At 39.9% G+C, this 11,880-nt stretch overlaps 1 protein-coding gene and 1 pseudogene across 1 annotated transcript; both read left to right on the forward strand.

Moving 5' to 3' along the window:
• The first annotated feature begins 426 nt into the window (after window positions 1–426).
• On the forward strand, window positions 427–1,376 carry LOC142537641 (uncharacterized). Its single transcript, XM_075643140.1, has 2 exons — window positions 427–937; window positions 1,369–1,376. The coding sequence occupies exons 1-2, from the start codon at window positions 427–429 to the stop codon at window positions 1,374–1,376; spliced, it is 519 nt and encodes a 172-aa protein (XP_075499255.1).
• Window positions 1,377–2,788: 1,412 nt separating this feature from the next.
• Window positions 2,789–6,885, forward strand: LOC142537642 (uncharacterized; annotated as a pseudogene).
• Window positions 6,886–11,880: the final 4,995 nt, after the last annotated feature.

An 11,880-nucleotide genomic window follows, 5' to 3' on the forward strand; every position in this document is an offset into this window, starting at 1 on the left:
CTGTAGACTGAGATAGGATAGAATGAGCGGGGTAGATGAGTCTTCTTCCTTGCTTTTGATGTGCTAGCATGATGTATTGCTTTCCTTATTACATGTTTTATTGTTATCTGAATTGATTTACAGCATGTATTCGCAAAGACTGAATCAGAACCGATTCTGGATCAGAGGTATATGATCAGAGGAGGGCTGAGACAGATTATATAGATTGTGTATTAATCTGTTTGATATTCAGATATGCCGCCTCGACGAGTACAGATACCAGCAGCAGGTCGGGCACAAGAATAGGGCAGTACATCCAGTGATCCGATGGACGTGACTGCTACACCAATGAAGACTTTGCTTAAATGGTTTCAGTCTTTCCGACCACCGACACTGAAAGGCACAGAAAATGCAGTTGAATGTGAGAGTTAGCTAGAGGATATCGAGATGTTATTCGAATCCCTTGAGTACACTGATGACCGACGAGTGAAATTAGTTGGGCACCGATTGCAAGATGTAGCAAAGAATTGGTGGATTACTATGAAGAGAGCATTAGAGCACCGTGGCACAAAGATTACTTGGAAGGTGTTCAAGACTGAGTTCTATCAGCGATTCTTCCCGGTGTCATACCGAAAAGACAAGGGTGCCGAGTTCGCAGATCTGAGGCAGGGACAATTGAACATCGAAGAGTATGTTGCCAAGTTTTCGTCATTGCTCAGATTTGCTCCTCATGTTGCCGAGAATGAAGAGGCCGTTGCGGATCAGTTTGTAAATTGCTTGAATCCAGACATCTTTACTTTGGTGAATACCGGTAGGCCCAACAACTTTACTGATGCGTTAAACCGTGCCAAGGGAGCAGAAGCTGGATTACTGAGACAACGAAGCATTCCCTATGTCGCTCCGACTCCTAGACCGCCACTACCTTCCGTTCAACCCCCTCCTCGATTTGAGAGCGGTGGTAGCAGCAGTGGAAGAAAAGATCAGTTGAAAGCGAAGGGAAAACAGTTTAAGAGATCAGAGAGCAGTTCGTCGAGCTCCAGTGGGTCACGACAGAGAGGTCTTGATGCAAACGTGGTTGATCAAGCACCAAAGAAAACATGGGATTCGTTGGTATTGCCCGAAGGTCCAGCGCACCCGCGCTAAAGCAGGGACCGCACCCGCGGTCCTTGATAATAAAATTTAAGGAAATTTCCCGAAGCTGCACCGCACCCGCTGTCAAATCATTAGCGCACCCGCGGTCTGTTGCTGAAGCTACACCGCACCCGCGGTCAAACAAGCACCGCACCCGCGGTCTTTTGGCGCACTTCCGTGTCAAAGTTGCTAGTTATCTTATTTAAGACTTTTTACACAACTTTTCTTATTTTTATTGTTTATATAATTTATTGTAAGGGGGATGAACGAAATCATTGTAGAAGTTTAAACATTATTGGAGATTTTCTTTCAATATTCAACGCTATTTTAGCTTTGGTTCATAACAAAATCAAACTTATCAAAGATTGTATCTTTGTGGCGTTTGTCGATTGTTTTTCGCTCGAATTGTCAAAACAAGATCTTTGAAGGTTCGTTTGAAATTCAATTGTTTTATCGTTGATATTTGTTGCTATGTTTTAATTGCTTAGAGGTGAATATCACAAATCGTTACTTGTTTCAAAAGATCGGGACAACATAATCGATCCTTGTTTGTTATTGAACTGAGGGTGCGATTTTGATATTCGTGCTTGCTTTTCATTCGTTCGAGGTTTCGTATCATTTGGTATCAAAGCTTCTGGTTCTGTTTGATTCAAGTAAGTTATCATTTTCAAAGCTGTTTAAAAATATGTCAGATCTGTATTATACTTTTGTTTCTATTGTCATATCTATCAAAAACAAAAACAAAAATTCGTTCTGTTTCAGTTTTGTGTTAACCTTTGTTCTATTTTATGATCTGCGTTATTTTTATCATCCTTTGTTATTTGATAATCCAGAATTTTCGAAAAAAAATAAAATAAAATTTGTTCTGTGTTATTCTATCGTTCTTGTTTTTTGTGCAATCCAAGTGAGACAGTTGCAAGTGGTCACAAGTTGAATCTTGTTAGTTTGATAAAAAGAAAATATAAAGATTGAGCACACCTTTGAGAGAACTATCAAATTCGAGTGAAAAACATTTGAGTGCGAGTGTTATTTCTTTGGAGTGATCGTGAGAATTTGGGTGAGGAAAATCTTTTATTCCTACTAACATTTTATTGCAGGTACAAAATCTGAAATTAAAATGGAGAGGGAAGTAGGAGAGAGTTCGAACCAGGGGTTGTCTAAGGTTCAAATGGAGGCGTTCTTTGGGCATTTTAATAGAATGATGAGGGCCGAGTTGGATCCTTTATATGAGAGGTTGGATAGGCTTGAAGTTAGCACTAGTGAAAATAAATCTAAGCCTAAAGGTTTGGGTACAGTCGAAGAAGAAGAGGATGATTATGAATTTGGAGTAGAAGAGGAGAGTCAAAACGAGAACTGGGGTAGGAGCAGAAGAGGTAGAGGATTTGGTAGGGGAAGAAGAGAAGCCTTACGTTGTAGGTACGATGATGGGAATAAGGAAGATAATAACATAGGTAGCATTAAGATGAAAATTCCGTCGTTCCATGGTAAGTCGGATCCAGAGGCTTATTTAGAATGGGAAAAGCGAGTTGAATTCGTGTTTGATTGTCACAATTAATCCGAACAAAAGAAGGTTAGATTGGCCGTGGTTGAATTTTTTGATTATGCACTTATTTGGTGGGATCAATTAGTGACCACTAAGAGAAGATGCAATGAGAGGCCTATAGAAACTTGGGCTGAGATGAAAAGCGTAATGAGGAAGAGGTTTGTACCAAATCACTACTATAGAGAAATTTTTAAGAAGTTACAAACTTTGAGACAGGGTGTGAAGAGTGTTGAGGACTACTATAAAGAATTGGAAGTAGTCATGATTAGAGCAAACATAGATGAGGATAGTGAGGCTACTATGGCTCGTTTTCTGTGTGGTTTGAACAGGGAAATTCAAGACCAAGTGGAACTTAGACATTACTTGGATCTAGATGAAATGGTGCAGATGGCGATAAAAGTGGAGCAATAACTGAAGAGGAGAGGAGTTGGTCGTACCACACAATCTGGTAATACATCAACATCTTGGCGTTCCAACGTTGTTAAACGTGAAGAAAGCAAGGTAGTGGTCAAGCCCAAAGTCGACATTAAACAGGAGGCGCCTAAGCAGGGAGTGCAAGGTAAACCTGAAACTCCTATTAATCGTTCTAGAGATATTAAATGTTTTAGGTGTCAAGGAGTTGGACATATTGCTAGCCAATGTCCCAATAAAAGGGTGATGGTGTTCAATAATTATGGGGTGTATGAATCTCATAGTGAGGGAGATGATGGAGAGGATGAAGATGAGATGCCTGCATTAGAGGATCCTGATGAGGGATATGAAGCAGTTGTGGGTGAGGCATTAGTGACTAGGCGTATCATGAGTGCCCAAGTCAAAGAAGAGGAGACGAATCAGCGGGAAAACTTGTTCCATACTAGATGTTTTGTCAGTGGCAAAGTTTGCAACATTATTATAGATGGAGGGAGTTGTACCAATGTTGCTAGTCTTGAGATGGTGGAAAAATTGAGCTTGCCTACTTTGAAACATCCTCAACCATATAGGCTACAGTGGTTGAATGACTGTGCCAAAGTGAAGGTGAACAAACAAGTTTTGGTTGCATTTTTGATTGGGAAGTATATTGATGAGGTATTGTGTGATGTGGTAGCAATGCATGCTTGTCATATTTTGTTAGGAAGACCATGGCAATATGATAGGCAAGTGACACATGATGGGTTTAGAAATAAATATTCTTTTGTACTCAAGAAAGAACTCATTGTTTTACTTCCTTTGTCCCCAAAGCAAGTGTTGGAGGACCAATTGAAAAAAAAAAGAGAGATGAGGACGAAAAAAAGAGTGAATTAAAAAGTGAAATGGCCTTTGAAAACAAAAATGAAATGGCTAAAAGAAAAGGTGAGATAGCCATACAAAAGAAAAATTAGGGAAAAGAAAATGAGAGGAAAGAGGTCAAAAAAAAAACATATATGGCCCAAAAGAGTGAGTTGAAACAATTGTTGCACACACATGATCTACTTGTGTTGATTCTTTACAAAGAGATTCTCTTTAACACAATTCATATAGCCGGATCCCTTCCGAGCATTGTTCTTTCACTTTTGCAGGATTTTGAAGATGTATTTCCGGAGGAGCTACCTCAAGGATTACCACCATTGAGGGGGATTGAGCACCAAATTGATTTGGTACCCAGAAGTGTATTGCCAAATCGTCCAGTTTACAGAAGCAATCCGGAGGAGACTAAGGAGCTACAACTACAGGTAAGTGAGTTGTTAGATAGGGGTTTTGTGCGTGAGTCCATGTCTCCTTGTGCTGTACCTGTTTTACTAGTTCCTAAGAAAGATGGCTCATGGCGTATGTGTGTGGATTGTAGGGCAATTAATAACATAACCATCAAGTATAGGCATCTCATACCTATATTAGATGATATGTTAGATGAGTTGCATGGTGCATGTATTTTTAGTAAAATTGACTTGAAGAGTGGTTATCATCAGATTAGGATGAAGGAAGGTGATGAGTGGAAAACAACATTTAAAACCAAATATGGGTTATATGAGTGGATGGTAATGCCTTTTGGTTTAACAAACGCTCCTAGTACCTTTATGAGGTTGATGAATCATGTCTTGCGTGCTTACATAGGGAAATTTGTTGTGGTTTATTTTGATGATATTCTTGTGTATAGTAAAGATTTAGAAGAGCATGTTGAGCATTTGAGACTTGTACTGACAAAACTTAGGGCTGAACATTTATATGCTAATCTTAAGAAATGTGATTTTTGTACAAGCAAACTTGTTTTTCTTGGTTTTGTGGTAAGTTCACAGGGGATACAAGTGGATGAGGACAAGGTAAGTGCTATTCGAGATTGGCCAACGCCTGCTAATGTTAGTCAAGTTCGAAGCTTTCATGGTCTTGCAAGCTTCTATAGGAGGTTTGTAAAAGATTTTAGCACACTGGCGGCACCGATGACGGCAGTGATTAAGAAGAACGTTCCATTCCACTGGGGCGAGGAGCAAGAGAAGTCTTTTAATATTATTAAACAAAAATTAATTAATGCGCCTTTACTTGTTTTGCCTGACTTTTCTAATACTTTTGAAATTGAATGTGATGCTTCAGGTGTAGGTATTGGTGGGGTTTTGATGCAAGGAGGACGACCAGTGGCGTACTTTAGTGAGAAACTCAATGGAGCAGCACTAAATTATCCAACGTATGACAAGGAGTTGTACGCGCTTGTGAGGACCTTGGAGATGTGGCAACACTACTTGGGGCCTAAGGAGTTTGTAATCAATACTGATCATGAGTCTCTAAAGTACCTTAAGGGACAACAGAAACTGAACAAGCGGCATGCTAAGTGGGTGGCATTCATAGGTACATTTCCCTACATAATAAAATACAAACAAGGTAAGGATAATGTAGTGGCTGACGCACTATCACGGAGGTACGTATTAATCTCTACCTTGGAGTCAAAAATCTTGGGATTTGAACATAAAAAGAAGTTGTATTTGTTGGATGAGGATTTTAAGGAGATATTTGAAACATGTATGCATGGTCCACATGACAAATTTTATTTGCATAATGGGTTTTTATTTAGAGAAGATAGATTGTGCATTCCTAAGTCATCAATTCGTGAGTTACTTGTGAGGGAGGCACATGGTGGTGGTTTGATGGGGCACTTTGGTGTGGCTAAAACTTTGAGTTGTTTGCATGAGCATTTTTATTGGCCACATATGAAACGTGATGTTGAGCATGTTTGTGAAAAGTGCATTACTTGTAGACAAGCTAAGTCTAGAACACAACCACATGGATTGTATACACCACTTCCTGTTCCTAGTGAACCTTGGATTGATATTTCTATGGATTTTGTTTTAGGTTTGCCAAGGACTAAGAAGGGGAGGGATTCAATATTTGTTGTTGTTGATAGATTCTCTAAAATGACATATTTTATTGCTTGTCATAAAACCGATGATGCATCCAACATTGCAGATTTGTTCTTTAAGGAAGTCGTTAGGTTGCATGGTATGCCTAGGACTATTGTATCTGACCGTGATGTTAAATTTTTGAGTTACTTTTGGAAAACTTTGTGGGCTAAGCTTGGCACTAAACTGTTGTTTTCTACTACATGTCATCCTCAAACAGATGGGCAAACTGAAGTTGTTAATAGAACTCTAGGAACACTTTTGCGTGCTATACTCAAAAAGAACTTGAAAAATTGGGAAGAATGTTTGTCATTTGTTGAGTTTGCTTATAACCGTAGCGTGCATTCTACTACGAATTATTCACCATTTTAAATTGTTTATGGTTTTAATCCTTTAACTCCTTTGGATTTGATGTCTTTGCCTGTGAGTGAAAGGTTGAACATGGATGGCAAGAAGAAAGCTGAATTCGTTAGAAGTTTGCATGAGAAGGTCAAGAATAAAATCGAGAAGAAGAATTTACAATATACGAAGCAAGCCAACAAGGGGAGGAAGAAGATGGTTTTTGAAAAGGGAGATTGGGTATGGTTGCACTTAAGAAAGGAAAGATTTCCAGAAAAACGACGTTCGAAGCTCTTACCTAGGGGTGATGGACCATTTCAAGTGCTTGAAAAGATTAAGGACAATGCCTACAAATTAGACCTACTAGGTGAGTACAATGTCAGTTCTACTTTTAATGTTAGTGATCTTTCGTTGTTTGATGTAGGAGATGATCAAGATTTGAGGACAAATCCTTTTCAAGAAGGGTAGAATGATGCAAACATGGTTGATCAAGCACCAAAGAAAACATGGGATTCGTTGGTATTGCCCGAAGGTCCAGCGCACCCGTGCTAAAGCAGGGACCGCACCCGCGGTCCATGATAATCAAATTTAAGAAAATTTCCCGAAGCTGCACCGCACCCGCGGTCAAACAAGCACCGCACCCGCGGTCTTTTGGCGCACTTCCGTGTCAAAGTTTCTAGTTATCTTATTTAAGCCTTTTCACACAAATTTTCTTATTTTTATTGTTTATAATGTATTGTAAGGGGGATGAACGAAATCATTGAAGAAGTTTAAACATTATTGGAGATTTTCTCTCAATATTCAATGCTATTTTAGCTTTGATTCATAACAAAATCAAACTTATCAAAGATTGTATCTTTGTGGCGTTTGTCGATTGTTTTTCGCTCGATTTGTCAAAACAAGATCTTTGAAGGTTCGTTTGAAATTCAATTGTTTTATCGTTGATATTTGTTGCTAAGTTTTAATTGCTTAGAGATGAATATCACAAATCGTTACTTGTTTCAAAAGATCGAGACAACATAATCGATCCTTGTTTGTTATTGAACTGAGGGTGCGATTTCGATATTTGTGCTTGCTTTTCATTCGTACGAGGTTTCGTATCAGGTCTTGGCCAGAGAACTGAATATACAGGTGTGTATTGCAGTTCTTGTGGAGGTAGGCATGCCACCGAGCAGTGTTAGGGTGTGATGGGCAGATGTAACATATGTAGGCAACAGGGACATTTCGCCAAGGTCTGTCCACAGAGGGGTTCACAGAGATCTCAGGGTGCAGGGTCTTCTGCATCAGTAGCTCAGCCTGAGAGGCAAGCTTTGTCTGTCCACTCCTTCCAGCCAACCCCTACACCGACTCAGCCTCGAGCCAGCGGTAGCCAAACAGTGAGCCAGCCTCCCAGACAACAGGCTCAGGTGTTTGCATTGACAGAGGAGCAAGCCCAAGATTCACCGGACGATGTGATCGCAGGTAACTGTTTTCTTTGCGGTTATCCTGCTTCTGTATTGATAGATACAGGTGCATCTCATACATTCATATGGGAACTGTTTTACATTGTTGCATTCATTGCCTGTCGAGTCATTATCGACTGTAGTGTCTATTTCTTCTCCGTTGGGAAGTGGTCTTATATCTGTGACTTCAGTTAGACATTGTATACTACAGTTTGAGGGTCATGAGCTTGACTTAGATTGTATTGTGCTTGGGATAGCTGATTTTTATTGTATTGTTGGGATTGATATGTTAACCAAGTATCGAGCTACTGTAGATTGTTTCCAGAAGATTGTCAGGTTCAGACCAGAGATGACTGACGAGTGGAAATTCTACGGTAAGGGTTCAGATCTCGGATTCCCTTAGTATCTGCTTTGACTATGAGTAGATCAGAAAAATTGTAGAACCCGTAAATCAGTAAACGTATAAGCCATGCATAATTCTAGATTTTTAAATTTAATTGACTTCATTGCATAATTATTTTAAATGCATTTGTTTGAACTTAATTATTTATTATTTAAGTTCAGTAGTTTGATTTTTAGCATTTCAGTTATTTCAGTGAGGCCGGGCCGGAGTTGGAGTTTTGAGATAGAATTTAAGATCCAGAAAATATTTCCAGAAGTTAATTTAGCTAGCAAGTAAGTTCATTTAAGTTAGTAAGGGAGGTTTGAGGATTTAATTTAATTATTTGAGGTGATTAAGAAATGAACTCATTTAAGTTATTTAATTAAGGGGTTAGCTCACTAAATAAATTAAAGGATTAGTAAGGCTTTTAAGGGTTATTAAATTACTAGATAATCAATTTCTCCCTACCATTTATCATGCATTTTCGGCCACACCCCTAGAAGAACAAACTAGGACTTGCCAACTCACCTTTGACCCATTCTTGGTTGATTAGCATGCTAATTCTTTTAGCTATTTTTCCACCTTAATTAATTAATACTAGACCACTATCCTAACCCTTGTTTGGCATGATAAAATCGGCCACTATACTCTAGAATCACCCAAGAGATCATTTGATAGCAATTCAAAATTCAAAGTTCAAATGCATGAAGACTTGGTCTTGATATGATCCTTATATCTTGCACCATCCTCCTCACCCCTCATAACCACTCCATCACACTCCCTCCCCACCGAAATCAGACCCCTTTTCAGTAGAAAAAACATGAATAATAGCTAGGGAGAAAGGGAGAAAAATCGAGAACTAGAAAGAACAAGAGAAGCGCTCCATCTCCTCCGTGCCGCGTCGTCGTCGTTTCGTTCGTTTTCTTTCGAAACGAAACCAGGCATGTCTAGATTTCTTTCAAACCTCAATCAAGTCATATTATCATTTATTTTTCAGTACATTATCATGTTTATTCAAGCGAAAATCGAGATCCATGTAAAAACTTTTGAAAACAACACATGCAGAATTTTTGATATTCCTTGGCAAGCTTCACGGTTTCTTTTGGTTTGTGAGTTTCAGGTATTGGATCGACTCCAGGCTCCCAAGGCGACTTATATTCATGTAATAGAATGCATTAGGACCACATTTGTCCATCGGTTTCAGCCCATGCTCGCTGGAAAGCAAGAAATGACAGCAACACCATTTGTGTCCCTTGTTGAGTTCGAAAAATTCAGTTTGGTTGTCAAGGAGAAAGGATCTGATCTTGGCTGCCCTAGGGGCCTATAGCCATGGTTGGATCACTCCCCTAGCATGTCTAAGACGTGACTAAGTTGCCCTTTTGGTGGCTTGGTCCATGGCTCATCGGTTTTTAAATAATCAACAAGAACAGCCCCTTTCCCCATTCGGCCCCTTCCATTTTTCAGCATATGGTTTCGTTTCTTTTGTTGCTTGGTATGGATCTTGGTTGGCCTATGGCCCTTAGCCACGGTTCATATCATGATCCTAGATGTCTAGATCGTGCCATGGTCAATCAAATGGCCACTGGAATGACGCAAGACATCGATCTAAGCAAAACACTACACACGCATGCATGTTGGCACTCGGTTGGACCCTTCGGTTGAGTTATGGTGTGATGCGGATTGTGGCTGGCCTAGGGCCCTTAGCCATGGTTCAAATCATTCCTTGGGATGTTGGTAAGAGTCTCTGGTCTGTGGTTCACGCCCCAATGGCCGGTAGTCTCGAAAACAACACAAGTTACACGGGTGTGCAGCTGCTGGAAATTTACGGCAAGTTGCTGTGTCGTTTAGAAGGCTCGTTTGAGTTCTTGGTTGGCTTTTAGCCCATGGACTTGGACTGGACAGTGCCTCATTGAGTTGGGAAGGTCATGTTTTTGACCGTTCGTGATTCGGATCATTTTTGAGGTCGTACGAGAATTTACGGTGCGATGTGCCAAATTGACTCTCGAAAGAGCGTTTCGTGTTTTGGCCTCCATTTCACCTAGATTTCGACCCTATCATTTTAGGAGCATTATTTTATGATTTTTCAGCGTATTTTAATTATGACTATACGTCGGTTCGGTGTCGGTTCAGGTTGGCTCGGAGTCATGATTAAATGCGAAGTTATTAGGCATCATAGTCGCATTTTTTGAACGTAAATTGCATAGTTGGTCAAGTTTAAGCTATTGCATATTTTTCATGGCACAGTTAGGTTGCAGCGAGCCTGGGGATGATCCCATCCAATCCAGTTGGTAAAATTACAGGAATTTCATTACGCCAGTTAATTATTTTACGTTCATTAAATAGAAAATGATTATTTTTGAGATTTATGCGATATGGCTTGTGGTTCATTCACTATGTGGGAGTGTTATTTTATACGGTCGCCAGTGACCGATCAGTTCAGTATGGTATCACCCGGTCGCCAGTGACCGGCCAGCTCAGTTCAGTTTCAGCCTCCCCGGTAGCCAGTTACCGATCAGTTCAGCTTAGTGCAGTGGCCACAGGCGTAAAACATAATCTCAACAGAAAATTTTATCAGATATTTTAGTACAGGCTCCAAGGAGAAAATATTTTTACAGTGATTTTCAGTTCAGTTATGCACGTATTATAATTGCTCAGTACAAATTATTTTCAGCATGCCTCATGACATGATATTTTATCCCATGCATATTTTAATTTCAGATTTTTACTCGTTACCTGCGATATATGCATGCTGAGTCTTTAGGCTCACTAGACTTGATTGTTGTAGGTACTGATGAGGCCAGGACCGAGGGCGGGGACCAGTGAGCCAGCTTTGGTCGGCAGTAGTGGCACCCGAGGACCTCAGTGCAGCAGTTGTTATTTTATTCCGCAAACATTTTATCAGTCGTTGGATATTTTTAAATTGTGATTTTTGGCAAACTTTATTTTCTTCCGCTGCAATATTTTGAAATATTGAACTTGATTCACCAGTGATTTTATGAATGAGGTCATTTAAGTTCTTTTAAAAAGAAAATTTTTAATTTTCCGCAAATTTTCAAGCAAGGAGTTCTAGGGCCTGTTTCAAAAAAGCAGAAGGGTTCCTTGTCTATGCAGTAGATCTACTGAAACCGAGTCCGCCATTGGCAGATCTGCCAGTGGTACGTGAGTTTGCCAATGTATTCCCCGACGAGATTCCAGGGTTACCTCCAGCTCGAGAGTTATATTATAGTATTGATCTCATTCAAGGTACTGTTCCTATATCTCGAACTCCGTATAGAATGGCGCCGATAGAGTTGAAAGAACTGAAAACACAACTAGAAGATCTTCTAGCCAAGGGATATATCAGACCCAGTGTATCTCCTTGGGGCGCTCCAGTGTTATTTGTACGAAAGAAAGATGGTTCGATGCGATTGTGTATTGATTACCGGCAACTAAACAAAGCAACGGTGAAGAATAAATATCCATTGCCGCGTATCGACGACTTATTTGATTAGTTGCAAGGATCATCTGTCTATTCTAAGATTGATTTGAGATCCGGGTATCACCAGCTGAGAGTTCGAGATATTGATATACCAAAGACCGCATTCCGAACCAGGTATGGACATTACGAATTTATTGTCATGCCTTTTGGTTTAACGAATGCACCAGCGGTGTTTATGGGACTGATGAATCGTGTATTTCAGAGGTATTTGGATGAGTTTGTTATCATTTTTATTGATGATATTT

This window comes from Primulina tabacum, chromosome 2 (genome assembly GCF_025594145.1).
Source record: "Primulina tabacum isolate GXHZ01 chromosome 2, ASM2559414v2, whole genome shotgun sequence".
NCBI classification, from domain to species: domain Eukaryota; kingdom Viridiplantae; phylum Streptophyta; class Magnoliopsida; order Lamiales; family Gesneriaceae; genus Primulina; species Primulina tabacum.